This window comes from Microcebus murinus, chromosome 26 (genome assembly GCF_040939455.1).
Source record: "Microcebus murinus isolate Inina chromosome 26, M.murinus_Inina_mat1.0, whole genome shotgun sequence".
Lineage (NCBI taxonomy): Eukaryota > Metazoa > Chordata > Mammalia > Primates > Cheirogaleidae > Microcebus > Microcebus murinus.
Genome location: NC_134129.1, coordinates 706,532 through 721,647, shown reverse-complemented (window position 1 = coordinate 721,647; position 15,116 = coordinate 706,532). Strand labels below are relative to the sequence as shown.

The 15,116-nt window shown below is 42.4% G+C and overlaps 1 protein-coding gene across 2 annotated transcripts; it reads left to right on the top strand.

Annotated features, from left to right (window-relative positions):
• Positions 1-3,280: 3,280 nt before the first annotated feature.
• On the top strand, positions 3,281-13,908 carry CCNG2 (cyclin G2). Of its 2 annotated transcripts, XM_012743930.3 has the most exons (8): positions 3,283-3,555; positions 4,419-4,556; positions 5,201-5,338; positions 6,380-6,630; positions 7,294-7,372; positions 7,450-7,548; positions 10,896-11,101; positions 12,480-13,908. In XM_012743930.3, the coding sequence occupies exons 2-8, from the start codon at positions 4,419-4,421 to the stop codon at positions 12,601-12,603; spliced, it is 1,035 nt and encodes a 344-aa protein (XP_012599384.1). In that variant the 5' UTR covers positions 3,283-3,555; the 3' UTR covers positions 12,604-13,908. The 2 variants fall into 2 exon arrangements, with proteins under 2 accessions (XP_012599388.1, XP_012599384.1); XM_012743934.3 differs by lacking the exon at positions 7,450-7,548 and having other exon boundaries at positions 3,281-3,555.
• Positions 13,909-15,116: the final 1,208 nt, after the last annotated feature.

Here is a 15,116-nt window from a genome sequence, read left to right as displayed (position 1 = left end):
GAATCTGAAGAAGGGCTGTTGTTAAAAGAAAAAAAAAGGTTATATTGGCTAGGCGCCATGGCTCACGCCTGTAATCCTAACTCTCTGGCAAGCAGAGGCGGGCCAATCGCTTAAGGTCAGGAGTTCGAAACCACCCTGAGCAAGAGCGAGACCCTGTCTCTACTAAAAATAGAAATAAATTAATTAGCTAACTAAAATATATAGAAAAAATTAGCCGGGCATGGTGGTGCATGCCTGTAGTCCCAGCTACTCAGGGAGGCTGAGGCAGGAGGATCGCTTGAGCCCAGCAGTTTGAGGTTGCTGTGGGCTAGGCTGATGCCATGGCACTGTAGCCTGAGCAACAGAGTAAGGCTCTGTCTCAAAATAAAATAAAATAAAATAAAATAAAAAAGATATATTAACAAACAGCAAAAAATCAGCAGAGAAACCTGCATAAACCACCCTTCCTCCCCCCATAGCATCTTTGTTAAAAGGAGGTCTTTTGAAAAACAGAATGATGTAACTACTGGACTAATATTTTTAAGGATTGCTTTCCTTTAACCTTAGATAAGTGGACTAAAGTGGATAAAGGGCTCCATCTTGGACAACTTAATCAGCTTTTCTTGTGCTGAGCAGGGGCCAGCCAAGAGTAGGAAATTCAACACCGTTCACAAAGCTTTCTTGTCTTACTCTCAAGAGAACTGTTTCATACCATTCAAGAGGCTGCCTGTAAAAAGACACACAAAATACCAGGTACAAAATATCATATAGTACACATTTTGTAAGACTTTGTAAGATTTAGTGATCTAAGGAAAGGACAATTTCTAGGTTTCTTCCTTTTTGTCTTATATAGTGCCATTTAAAAAATCTTCTACCACATCATTTCACATTTCCTCTTTCATATCACTTATGTTATGACTTTCGTTCCTTTTCTACTTTTGGCTTCTAACTTGTTAAAAAGTAAAGTCCCCAGTCTCTTTCATGTTTTGGTCACAGACTCCCCTTTTTCTCTGCTGCTGGATGTTTTGGTCAGCTGCTTTCTGTATCTCCATAGCCTGTCCATGGAGCCTCTTTACACTCTCTATACAATGAGCTGTCATCTGTGTGCAATTTTACTCTTAGCTCTATTCTCCAAGTTAGCTGCAATTTCCAGCAAGATGATTATATTGAATAAAAGTAATTGTTTAAATAATGTTTGAAAGATCCAACTGTATTGCATAAAATTATATGACCTGTAAATCATTTAAAAACAATGTGCTAATTTTATTTTCCAAAACCCTCAACAAAACCACACCTCTCTGAAATAAGAGGATTAGATCTCTGGGCTCCAGACTGATGTCTGTGTTTAGTCCTAGCTAATAGGCAAAGGGACTTTTTTCTAAAATTTCTTAGCTGCTCTGGAAAGCAGAGAGAGCTGCCGTTAAAGCTATGATATTTGCCTCCCCATATTTCACAAGTAAAAAAATTTCATAGAAAACACACAAAAGAGCAGAAAAGAGAAATCTGTTCCCAGGGGCTGAACTCTTCAATGTGCTATTTACTAATTTAGGAGCCAGAAAGTAAACAAACCATGTTTGTTCTGAAAGGCCCAAACTAGCCTAAAGGCCCAAACTAGCCTAAAGGCCCAAACTAGCCTAACCAGCTTTTCGCTTCTGTAACTATGCTTGCTCTTAGGTAATTAAGACCCCTACCCCTCCCTTTTTCTTTCTTTTTTTCCATAAGTGTCAGTTGCAAGTTCTCAAAATTGGGTAGTGGTCGTGCAACTGGTTGTGCAAGATAGAGCTACTAAAATTTCCCCACCCTAAACTTCCCGGCCACCTGCGTGTGGTCTCGCACCATAAAAGCCCTAAGCTTGAAAGCTTCGGGCGGCAGCTTCCTCATCTCGGTAATGCTGCTAGCCCCTGCGCTGCGCTAGAAATAAATCCTCTTGCTCTCTTGCATCAAGCCTCTAGACTCTGAGTCTTTTTGGGCAGTCGTCTCTCTCCCAAACGGGCTGTACATTTCTATGGCCCAACAGTTCCAGGCGAGTCAACTACACCCCTCAGTGATATTCCCTGTGAAAGTTTCTTGGCCTAAGGCACCTGGTCTGTTTGCTTTTTGCCCCACCTAGAGAGAGGTGTCACCAATAATGACAACGCTAATTATAATGGACAATAAATGATAATGACCATGCACCGAGAAGCCCTGGGAGTCTTCATTAAAACAACAGCACAAACTACAACCTCTGGAGGCATGCTATTATAATTACTAAGATGTTTATGCACCCTCATCAACGTGCAAAGTTTTTTTATTAGAAAGTCCCTCCTTTGAATTTTCAATTATGGAAACACCCCAAGGCTCACAAAAGTAGAAAGAATAGTATGAGGAACCCTGGTATCCCCACCACCCAGCCTCAACTTGAGACTCTCAACTTTTTGTTCATCTTGTTTCATCTAATCTCCATTTTTTTCCCTCTTGGATTGGAACATTTTAAAACAAATAACCAAAACACGTAGCATTTATGACTATTTTCGGAATGCACCCCAAAAATGTCAGAATAATTTCATTGGTTATATTTCAAAATGGACCTGCAGGACAAAAAAAGGAAGGACCGTAGAAGACTCTCCAGTGGCGGACGGGGTTACCACAGAGGGAGGTCACAGCTGTTCGCGCTCTTAGGAGTGAAGCGAGCTGGGCAGCGTCCCCCCGCCCCAGGCAGGCAGCGGCCGTGACGCACGGGACAGACCCAGGGACACTGACCCGGACGCCTGCAAAGCCGCCAACCAACGCATGCGCAACGCAGATGCCAGAGTTGCTAAGGCCCCAAGGAAGACAGGAGGCGCCGACACGGTGAAAGCCAATCAGAGAGCTCGAAGTCTAAATCAGTTAGCCAATGCAGATTCGAGAGTGAATCACGTCCTCCGCACTCGGCTCACCCCACCCCGTATCCAATCAGAGGGCCGGCTGCTTTGGGCGGACTTTTTAAAACAGCGAAAACAAAACAAATCGGGAACCTTTAAAAGTTGCAATGCAACCAGAAACGGTCTCCTTCCGCCCCTCAACCCTCTCACCGCCCCCCACCCCCCGCAAGCCCTCCCGCTCCGGGTCAATCGCTGAATCAGTCCGACGCCTAGGTTGCACCCTGCGTCCTGGAACCTGGCGGGAGGACAAGCTCGGCCAAGCCGATACAGCCACCAGAGGGACTGGAAACAGCGGCGGGGGCCGGGCGGGACTCTTTTTCGAAGGCCGCAGAGGCCGCGAGAGATCCCTCCGCGGAGAGTCACGTGCCCCGCCCCCTTAGGGGCGTCGAAAACGCAAAACAAAAACGGGGGTTGCGCTCCGGCCTCCGCTGGGCGCTGAGGCGGCGGCCGGGCTGTGAGGGGCAGGCCTCGGGGGTCAGCGCGCGCCCCTGTGGACGGCTGGCACGGGGGGCGGGATGGCGCCGGGGCTGTGAGGCCGCAGTGGCGGTGGCGGCGGGGAGGAGGAAGAAGGGTCGGATGCGAGTCCGCGGGCCGCGCTGAGGCGGCGGGTCCCCGACCTCGGAAGCCCCCGCCGCGCCCAGGCCCCGCGGGCCGGTGGCGGCGCGTCTCCGGCACGGTGAGGGCCTCGCCGGGCTCGCCCCGGGCTGCTTTGTTCGTGGTCGGGACTGCGGGAGGAGCCGCCCCTCGCTCTCGGAGCTCGGCCCTCAGCCCCGGCCCTGAGGGAGTCGGCGGCCGAGGGACGCTGGAGGGAGGACGGGGCGACGCGGCTGAGGGCCATTCTCCGCCTCGGTGTCTCGGTGTCCTCCTGCCTCGTTCTCTCTCGGGGTCGCCGCCAGGGCCGTGCATTTTGCACCGACAGCTCCGGGGCGCCGCAGAGTCGCGGAGCCGGGGCGTGCGCGGGGGACGAGTGTCGCCCGGGTTCCGTCCCCCGACCCCGCCGCTCTGTCGCACTGTGGTGTCGGCCGCCCTGGACCTCCCGGAGCAGGCGCCGGGGACGGCTCGAGGCCTGCACTGGAGCGACAGGGGCTCCTGGAAGAACTGGGCCCGCGGCGGGGCGGGGCCGGAGTCTCCTCCCTCGGGTTCTTTGTTCGGTCGCGAGCCCTCCCCTCCCGCGTGGTGCAGCTCCGCACCCCAGTAACTCTGCAGCCGGGCAGTCCCCAGGGCGCGCGTCCCTCCTCGGGCGACTTCAGGGGTGGCGGACGGTGGGACACCGACGCCCGCGGGCAGTTTCCTGTTTGTGAACCGGCTGGCTGGTGTGGCCACGGCCCCTCCCCCTGCCACACCTCCTGGACCGTGAGGAGGACTGCCCTGGGGCTCTGGCGGACGTGACCGGTCCTCTTACCCGCTCCTCGCCGAGGTGTGCGGAGACGCGCTGGGCCGCCCCTGCCTGGACGTGTTGGCTCCAGGCTTTTTTTTTCTGCCCTCCTTCTCCTTCCCCGGCACCCTCGGGTTGCATTCTGTGCGTTGTCTTTGCTGCAGATGAAGGATCTGGGGGCAGAGCGCTTGGCAGAGCGTGAAGGGGTCCAGCTCCTGGGATTGCTGACCCTCTACCTGGAGCAAGAACAGAGATTCCAACCTCGAGAGAAAGGGTTGAGCTTGATCGAGGCTACCCCGGAGGTGAGATGGCGGAAAAAAATAATTTGCTCAAGCAGCTGATGGGGCTTGGAGGAGAGAACTTTTTTTTTTTAACCCCAATGGAATCATGACCAAAGACTGCGAAGTTTAAGACCAGAATTGGTGTCACTGGAGTATCAAGATAAATGTTATTACAGGGTCATGCTTTTGTTTCCCAGCAAGAATGAGAGTAGTGATACTTATTCTTCCAATGTAGCATCCCCAGCCTGCAGCTTCTGGGTGGGAGACTCCTTGTGAATCGAGCAGTTCCTTTGTGGAAATTCCTCTGCTTGTGGAATATTTATTTGTAATAGGATTTTAAATGATTTTTAGAAAAACAAAAGCAAACAAGGAAGGCTCTATCTTCATTCTAAAGAAATTGAATTGTATTTGCTATAACCCTTTGGAATGTGGCAAAGGTTCACCTTATATTGAATTGCTGAAGTGCTTTTATGTGAATTTTTTAAAAGCAAAGATTTCCATGTGATAAAAGTGTGTATCTTAAGTGATTACCACTCTTCTCACCTATATTCCTGAAGATTAAGGCAAAAAATAAAATGATCTTATTTGAATATGTATTATTCTAGAATATGTATTCGTCTAGTTCTAAGAAAATTGTAAACGTTGGCTCTTGGTTTTCATTGCAGAATGACAACAGTTTATGTCCAAGATTGAGAAATGCCAAAGTAGAAGATTTAAGGAGTTTAACTAACTTTTTTGGATCTTGCACTGAAACTTTTGTCTTGGCTGTCAATATTTTGGACAGATTCTTGGCTCTTATGAAGGTATTCAATCATTTTTTCATTAGTACATCTTCATTTTTCATGCCCAGTGCTTAGTACACAAGGGGATCAATAAATATTGAGTGAGTGTAATAATGCCCACATATTTATAACAATCAGAATTGATTATTTGTAATCTCTTAGTACTAGACTAAGAGACTACAGGATTAAGCGTATTGGTGTATTTTAAGTCTTAAGTACTGTCTCTTTGAAGATATAACAAAATGGAGACTCCTGTTGTTTTAGGTATTCACTCTATGTATACAGTCCTCAAAATAAGGTTTTCTTTCATATTTTCATCTCCCATCATGTTTCTTTCTGTTGGAGCCTAGATGTTTCTAATACTGAAACATTACAAATGAAGCATAACACTGTAAGTCTTTTCAAAGAAGGGAGCCACAGTCTTATTAACAGGCACCAACAACTGTTAGAAAAATGTGGTGATTATTCTGCCAATAGGATCACTGTCAGCTGCTGGGTCAGTTTTCAGGGCACCGAAAAGAAAAGGGCAGCCATCTGTCTGTGGCAGCTTTTACGTATGTCCCTCTTTGCATTACTGATGTGATATTTCTCTTGGGAAAAATTACATTGAAGTATGGAATGACTCTTAAAGATTTTTATGTAAACAGATAAGTAGAAAATATTATTTTTATATCCAGAGAAGTAGTATATTTTTTTGGTGTTGAAAGGCTTAATTTATTTTGGGGGTGATTGTATTATTATGAATTTCATAAGTCTGAAATGTAAAGAATAACTCAATGCTAGAAATATAGCTTTTGAACTTGCATTTAAATTTAAATTAAGTCATATAAAAGTTCAAAAAGCCTCTTATTTTAAAGGGAGGTTAAGAAAATCCAAAATTCATATTCACATTCACATGTGAATATGAATGTAATTGTCAGTGAAGGGCAATTACATACAAGGGAAACAGCTTGATTGTGTTTTATCTTAACAATGGGAACATCATTATAATAGTCTTTTAAGTGTCTGTGCTAAATCAAAGTGACAATTGTTAAAAGAAGCCTTTTGTTCTTTGTTTTTTAGGTGAAACCTAAACATTTGTCTTGCATTGGTGTCTGTTGTTTTTTGCTGGCCGCTAGAATAGTTGAAGAAGAATGCAATATTCCATCCACTCATGATGTAATCCGGATTAGTCAGTGTAAATGTACTGCGTCTGACATAAAACGGATGGAAAAAATAATTTCAGAAAAATTGCACTATGAATTGGAAGCTACTACTGCCTTAAACTTTTTGCACTTATACCATACTATTGTACTTTGTCATACTTCAGAAAGGTCAGTGGGATTAAAAATAAATGTTTTGTACTTTGAGCATTGCCATAGCTAACAGTAAAGAATTAGAATGAAAGTGAAATTTATAATTTTACTCCCTTCAAATGTTCAACTTGGACTTTTAGTGGCAAGTCCTTAAAATCATTTAAGGCCAGGCAGGGTGGCTCATGCCTATAGTCCCAGCACTTTGGGAGGCCAAGAGGGGGGATCACTTGAGGCCAGGAGTTTGAGACCAGCCTGGGCAACATAGTAAGACCCTGTGTCTACAAGGAATTAAAATAAATCATTCAGGCCGGGTGTGATGGCTCACACCTGTAATCCTAGCACTCGGAGGGTGAGGCGGGTGGATTGCTCGAGGTCAGGAGTTCGAAACCAGCCTGAGCAAGAGCCATACCCCGTCTCTACTATAAATAGAAAGAAATTAATTGGCCAACTAATATATATAGAAAAAATTAGCCGGGCATGGTGGCACATGCCTGTAGTCCCAGCTATTCAGGAGGCTGAGGCAGTAGGATCGCTTGAGTCCAGGAGTTTGAGGTTGCTGTGAGCTGGATTGACCCCACGGCACTCACTCTAGCCTGGGCAACAAAGCGAGACTCTGTCTCAAAAAAAAAATCATTAAAATCTTTGGAAGTTTAATCTATATTCTTTCTTTGCATTGTGTAGGAAAGAAATACTGAACCTTGATAAACTAGAAGCTCAGCTGAAAGCTTGCAACTGCCGACTTGTCTTTTCAAAAGCAAAAGTAAGTTAATTTCTTGTTTACATATGTCTTACAGTTTCTATTTTGAATTTTTAAAAAAACTTTTTTTTTTCTTGTAGCCATCTGTATTAGCTTTGTGCCTTCTCAATTTGGAAGTAGAAACTTTGAAATCCGTTGAATTATTGGAAATTCTCTTGCTAGTTAAAAAACAGTCCAAGGTAAATATCTTCAGTCCTTATTCTTTAAAGCAAGTTTCTTTCCTAATGTTTTATTTTTTCTGTGGTGACTTTAACACTTGAGATACAAGAAAAAATGAGTGTGTTTAAGTTCTCAATATGCAGCTTTGACCCAGACTGTGTAAATTTGGAGGCGAACTTGGTCGCTTAGCCCTGCTTCTTTCTGCATGTAGATGTCCCTTCTGCATGTGTTTATCCCATGTGGTAATACAGCTGTGTACATTGCACACATGCATTGTTCTAAAATTCATAATAGGCAGTAGACTTCATTATATGCTTAATGGGATAGGGTGGCATTCATTGCTCCTGTAGGGCTGAGTTATTATCCCATTAGTAGCATCACCAAATTACATAAGCAATGTTGATGTTGTTAAACCACAGTGTCTCTTTTTAAACCCCTTAGACAAACCAGCTCAGTACGTACGTCTTTGCAGTCATAAAGAGGTGTAAAACTAACAAAAGTTTGAAGTCTTAAGCTAATAGTTTTGTGGAAATACAGGAATTAGCATGAGGTGCTGTGTTTTGTCTTTTGTTTTATTATGTCTCGGTGTCGGATTCTAATGAATACAGGCAGTACTTTGGGGTTTCATTACCAAAGAAGTAGGGCTGATCATAGGGCCAATCAGAAGCAATACTGGGAGGCTGGTTGGAGCAAAAGGATCTTTGACAGAGAGGCTTTGGCCAACAAAGGCTTGTGGCCAAGAAAGTGGTGCACTAGATAAGTTTGGGACGTCATTTTATTTTTAAAAATTTTTTATATTTTTGGTAATAAGTTCTTTTTTAAATTTTATTTTTCAAATTTCAAAATATTAAGGGGGTAGAGATGTTTTTGTTACATGGATACCTTGTATTATGCATAAGTCAGGGCTTTTGGTGTGCTTGTCACTAGAACAGTGTTCATTGTACCCAAGAAGTCATTTATTGATTGATTTTTTTTTTTTTTTTTTGAGACAGAGTCTCACTTTGTTGCCCAGGCTAGAGTGAGTGCCGTGGCGTCAGCCTGGCTCACAGCAACCTCAATCTCCGGGGCTCAGCGATCCTACTGCCTCAGCCTCCCGAGTAGCTGGGACTACAGGCATGCGCCACCATGCCCGGCTAATTTTTTTTTTTTTTTGTATATATATTTTTAATTGGTCAATTAATTTATTTCTATTTTTGGTAGAGATGGGGTCTTGCTCAGGCTGGTTTCGAACTCCTGACCTTGAGCAATCCGCCCGCCTTGGCCTCCCAAAGTGCTAGGATTACAGGCGTGAGCCACCACGCCCGGCTATTGATTGATTGATTGACAGTGTCTCGCTTTGTTGCCCGGGCTAGAGTGAGTGCTGTGGTGTTAGCCTAGCTCACAGCAACCTCAAACTCCTGGGCTCAAGCAGTCCTACTACCACAGCCTCCCAAGTAGCTGGGACTACAGGCATGCTCCACCATGCCCGGCTAATTTTTCGTTTCATTTTTAGTTGACTTGCTAATTTTTTCTATTTTTAGTAGAGATGGGGTCTTGCTCTTGCTAAGGCTGGTCTTGAACTCCTGAGCGTGAGCCACCATGCTCAGCCCCAAGAAGTCATTTTAGAGTAGACTTACAGATAGAATGTCTGGGTGATGGTCACAAGCAGGAGTAAGGCTATCAAACAGTAGTTTTGGAAGCCAAGCATGGAAATGAGGCAGGGAGTCATGAATGACCAAAATTTGTACCTAATGGTGGACAGAACATTGGCATCATTGGCAAGAAATTTGGGAGACATTAATTTGGGATGAAAGCATGATTTTAGGTACTTGTAACCCAGGAAGGTAGGTGTCTATCAGGTATTTGGCTGTCTGGAATAAAAATTCAGAAGATAAACCATAGTTGGAGATTGAGATTTGGAATTTCTCATGATAAGCAATAGTTGAAACCATAAGAAATTTGTGGAATCCTTTGAGTTAGGGAGTCATTTGAAGCTCTGGGGCTTTCAGCATTGGCCTTTACTAGGAGCCGAGTGAAGGAAGGTACCTCACAATTAAGAGCAGTGTCATTGGAAAAAGGTTTTTAAGAAGAAGGTGGTCAAGAGAGCATTGGATTTTGATGAGAGGTTCAATATAGTGAAAATTAAAGGTCACTGGGTACCTCGGAGGTAGTGTCAGAAGAGTAGTGAGAAAGGAGTGATAGAAGTCAGAAGGGGGTCAAGGTGCAGCTGTATTAGGTGGAAATGGAGGCCAAGATGATACACAAACAAATCTTGTGGTGAAAGTACTGTGTTTCCCCGAAAATAAGACCTACCCATAAAATAAGCCCTAGCAGGATTTCTAAGCATTTGCACAATACAAGCCCTATTTACCTAGTGATGGGCATGGCTACCCAGTTTATCTGCACAACCCATGCATTTCGTAGTGGAGCAGGAAAGAAGATGAGCAGCCCTTCTCATCTGCCCCATGAGAGCTTTATGGCTCGACATGAGAGATTGGGGCCAGTGGTTCTAAAGGAAATAGAGTCCCAAGAAATTCAGGATGGAATTTGGGGTTTGGAGAGTTGTGATGATGTTCCAAAAGATGACGACTTAACCATGTTTGAATAAATGTAGATTGTTGTACCATACTTAAAAAAAAGAACACACTCCCTGAAAATAAGCCCTAGGGGTCTTGAGGAAAAATAAATATAAGACCCTGTCTTATTTTCGGGAAAACACGGTACATGTGTGTGAAGCATTTTGTTTGTAACATAGATAACTTTATAGCTTTTGTTTTTGCCATGATTGTATTAGTTTTCATCTGAACTTTTTATTGATAGCAATATCTAGAAACATCTTCAGTGAAAATTGATTCCTTGAAATAAACTGGGGCATTCCAGTGGTAGAGGAACTTTTTGGGAAATTTCTATTGCTCACTTCTCCTTTAGTTTGTATCTGGTGTTGTAATGTAAATATATATTATTAGTAATCCAAACAGTAAGTTGGTTTCTGTAACAACATGTTTCTGTAACAAAAGAAATGTTAAATTCCTTTGTATTGAGACCATTACAATAGTTGGTTTATTAACAGACCTAGAAGAGTTTTTAGGCCAGTGTGTTTTCTTAGAATAGGCAGAGAGAGCTTTTCTGTGTATTGAATCCTACGTAAATTATACTTCCTGGTTCTCTTCCTCCAAACCAATGGTTCCCAAATTTTGGCTGCACATTGAAATCACCTTGGGAGCTTTATAAACTTGTTGCCCAGGTCACACTCCTTATCAATTGAATCAGAATATCTGGATTGGGAGCCAGGCATCAATATTTCTTTACAGATTGCCAGGTGATTCCAAGGTGCAGCAAGGTTTGAGAGGCACTGCTATAATTTCTTCATTAAAATATTTCTTTTCAGATTAATGACACCGAGTTCTTTTACTGGAGGGAGTTAGTTTCTGAATGTCTCGCCGAATACTCTTCTCCTGAGTGTTGCAAGCCAGATCTCAAGAAGCTGGTTTGGATTGTGTCAAGGCGCACAGCCCAGAACCTGCACAACAGCTACTACAGTGTCCCTGAGCTGCCAACCATCCCTGAGGGGGGGTGTTTTGATGAAAGTGAGAGGTAAGCAGGTTCCTGGACTAATTAAACTTCCCCAGACTAAATATTCCTGATTTTATACTCAGAACAGAACTATGGAATAATATAAGATAAGGCATCAGAGAAAGCCTTACTCAAACATCATTTCTGCAGGTAAGAATGTTAACCAGAAGTAGTTTTGTTAAAATATGTAATGATTTATAAGACCTCCCTCCTACACTTTCTAAAAACTGGTTGTTTTTCATCTTCCTGCTCATCTCCCTTGCTCTTTTTTTTTTTTTTTTTTGAGACAGAGTCTCGCTTTCTTGCCTAGGCTAGAGTGAGTGCCGTGGCGTCAGCCTAGCTCACAGCAACCTCAATCTCCTGGGCTCAAGCAATCCTGCTGTCTCAGCCTCCCGAGTTGCTGGGACTACAGGCACGAGCCACCATGCCCGGCTAATTTTTTATATATATATATTAGTTGGCCAATTAATTTCTTTCTATTTTTATAGTAGAGACGGGGTCTCGCTCAGGCTGGTTTTGAACTCCTGACCTTGAGCAATCCGCCCGCCTCGGCCTCCCAGAGTGCTAGGATTACAAGCGTGAGCCACCGCGCCCGGCCTCCCTTGCTCTTTTTGAAATTTTTATTTATTTATTATTTTCCCCTTGCTCTTTGAAATAAGAGTTTAGTGAAGAAAAAAGAAAGAAAAAACTCGAAGACTGAAACAGCATTTTGGGCTTTGTAATGTTAGTATGAATTCCTAATATGGTGCTGTAGGGAAGAGGTTGAGGTACCCCTGGACTAGATAATGAAGGGAACCACCAGCACTCATGGGGCAGACTTGAATAGATGTTCTTACAGTTTTGTCCAATGTCGTCGTTGTCTTACTCAGAGTTCAATTATCTTTGTTCGTAAAGTGAATTATTTAATTTTACTAAATTTGACTGTTCTATGCTGTAGAAATAAAGAACCAGAAGTTTCATTTTTGTAGCTTGTTAGTTTCTTGCTTTGATATTTGGGAGTGATGCCATTTGGCAATGATGCCATTATTGATGTAAGAAAGACATCCAAATAGATGATGTGATACAAGATATGTTGTCTGTAGTCTGCATTTATTGGAGTTAAAATATTTAGAGTTCTACAATTAGTTGCTGATAGTTGTTCATTGGTACAAGAATAATAGTTTGGCAAATAATAATTTGTTTAAACTTCTTAAGAAAATCTGCATTTTCTGATGAAATTACTGTAGACTTCACTTTAGGAAGTCCTTATAAGTTCTAAACGTTGTCTCTGTAAAGCCTAAATTTTGAATATAAAAAAATCCTAAGATTAGAAATATTCAGATAGTGGGTTTATTTTGCTTGTCAGACATTTCAGTCTATTTTAAGTAATGGTATCCTCTTTTGTCTTTTTTCCTTTTAGTGAAGACTCTTGTGAAGATATGAGCTGTGGGGAGGAGAGTCTCAGCAGCTCTCCTCCTCGTGATCGAGAGTGTACCTTCTTTTTCAACTTCAAAGTGGCACAGACACTGTGCTTTCCATCTTAGAAATCTGATTGTTCTATGTTAGAATTTCAGTGTACAGGTTTCAAAGCAATAAATGGGGGAGTAGGTAGTTTTGTGGTTCAGCCCCCATCGAGGCAGGAATTACATAGACAGGGATACCTGCCTTCTATTTATTATTCAGATCAGATCTGGCCTATTTTCATATTTATCCTAAGCCATCAAATGGGTTAGTGCCTCTTAAATAATTAACAGTAATTTAGACATTGGCACTTTATTTTTCTTGTGGATCTTTAGGTACTTGGGGTAGGAGGGAAGGTGCTTATACCTTCAGTTTATTACTTTTCATAAAAAATTTTTAAAGATAAATAGTGTAGCTTATCTTGAACATTTTATAAAGTCTTCAGGTGTCTTTATTTAAGCAGATTGGAAGTGTGCAAGTGCTTCCTTATTAGCAGGGCCAATGGATAATCCTTCAATGGTTTATCTCAGATTTCCCTCTCCTTCCTTTCTCAGAACAGAGAATATACTCTTAAATGGCAAACACCATTTTTCGTTTTGTTTTTTTAAATGATCAGTGTCTGTCTGATGCAGTTCCTATAAATTTAGCAATTATATTGACATTTCTGTGAATTTTGGTATGTAACATCTTAATTGAAGTTTCTGCTAAAGCAGAAATCATCGACAGGCTAAGGCTGTTAGTTGCATTCCTAATGCCTAAGTATTGTCAGACTATAGCATTATTTTAATGTTATTTAAAAAATTCATAATCTGCTAGTTTTGCATGTGTCTGTATGAAAGCCGTGCAGGAAGTTGAACACAACTAGGTAACTATGGAATTGGTAAGTGTTGATCTAGAAGTGCATTTTATCTTATTTTCTTATATTGAAAGATGTCTGCATGATTGCATTTTATTTCTTCTGTAATTCACATTTCAAAAATAATGTATTAGTATATGGGTGCCAAGATTGAATATGAAGTGAAAAGAACCCAACCAAGTATTTGCAGTATTATAGTTTTAAGCAAATCTGTGTGGTGATACAGCCATAGAATGGGGATATGTAAACTCTGTACACATCAGGTTTTGTACAGAGAATTTTTAATTTTATAAACTGTATATGAAAATGTAAATCTTTAAAAATGTACATAAAAATACTGTATTTTTTTACCTTGTGTGTGTGATAGTCTAGTCATTGCATGTAAATATAATTTATTGTGTATTCTGAATTATAAATCACACATTGATGACTTTTTTACTGGTAAGTCAGCATCCATTGGATGTTTTCAGAAGTGGCTCTTTTTGAAGTAATAATTACATTATAATTCAAAATAAAATTTTAATGAATTCTCCTTGTTTGCAGTCACATCTTAATTTTTAATCTTTCTATAAAAGTGCTTGCTGTATTTCAATGAGAAGGCTTTGAGTGAGGCTAGAGTGGTTCCAGGGTAAGCCTTCTCACTGGCTACCAGACATTCTCTAAGTAATGGTTCCTCACCACAGTTTGCACCTTAGCCTTGGAGATATACCGAAAGTAAATCTCTCACTAGAGAGTTAACCTTTATCTGGGATGGACTCCCATTAAGCAAGCTCTCTGAGACTGGTGTATTACCAGAATAATACCTATTAATTTACAGTGAAAGGCAATAGGTACCGTGTTTCACCAAAAATAAGACAGGGTCTTATATTTATTTTTCCTCAAGAAGACACCCTAGGGCTTATGTTCAGGGGGTGTGTTATTTTCCCCTCAAAGCTTCAGCTTGCAGCACGCACAGGATGGCTGGGACCTGACGGGGAGCTGACCTTGGTGGTGGGGCTGCCTGCACCTTTCCAGTCACCTCTGGGATAGTAGCTGTCACGGTGGGGCAGATGAGAAGGGCCGCTGGTCTTCTTTCCCATTCCACGGCGAAATGCATGGGTTGCGCAGATGCCCTGCGTAGCCACACCCATCACTAGGTCTTGTTTTCAGGATAGGGCTTATATTGCTCAAATGCTTAGAAATCTTGCTAGGGATTACTTTGCGTGTAGGGCTTATTTTCGGGGAAACGTGGTATCAAGTAGACCAGAGTGCTGAGGTTGGCAAATCAGTCCAATCTCTTTCTGGAGACAAACCGAATTCTAATCAGACAGTTGCTTGATGAATAAGCATCATGTGTTAGCCATGAAGGAGCCTTGCCAGCTTCTGTCTCTTGTGTACCTATTTTTCCAAGTCTCAGGTGGTTTTTCAAGTGACAGCCTTTTTTTCTCCATGTAGGTTCCCCATCCATCTCATTTGATTTTTGTAGACCTTTGTTTTCTCTAGTTAGTTAGGGAATCATGTATGCGGAATATGGTTTTCTTGTAAGAACTTCTCTGGAAATAGAGGCATAGCCATGTTTTCCTACCCTCCCAAGGGAGAATCTCTACTTAAGGATGACCCTCCCTGTCTTACTAAATAATTTCAGTAAATCGTAGGCAATCTATTCTGCTTTTAGATTTTGATTTGACATATAAGAGTTATTTGTGGCTTTCTAAGTATTGAGACCACCTTTGTTCCTCCAGGTTGTATTACTTTTCTTAC

What these genes read in the sequence shown, in the direction of transcription:
- CCNG2 (XM_012743930.3), top strand. Translation starts at nt 4,419, where the DNA reads ATGAAGGATCTGGGGGCAGAGCGCTTGGCAGAGCGTGAAGGGGTCCAG. An exon ending in TGATCGAGGCTACCCCGGAG is followed by an intron (nt 4,557 to 5,200) that starts GTGAGATGGCGG and finishes TTTTCATTGCAG; the next exon opens with AATGACAACAGTTTATGTCC. An exon ending in TAGTTAAAAAACAGTCCAAG is followed by an intron (nt 7,549 to 10,895) that starts GTAAATATCTTC and finishes ATTTCTTTTCAG; the next exon opens with ATTAATGACACCGAGTTCTT.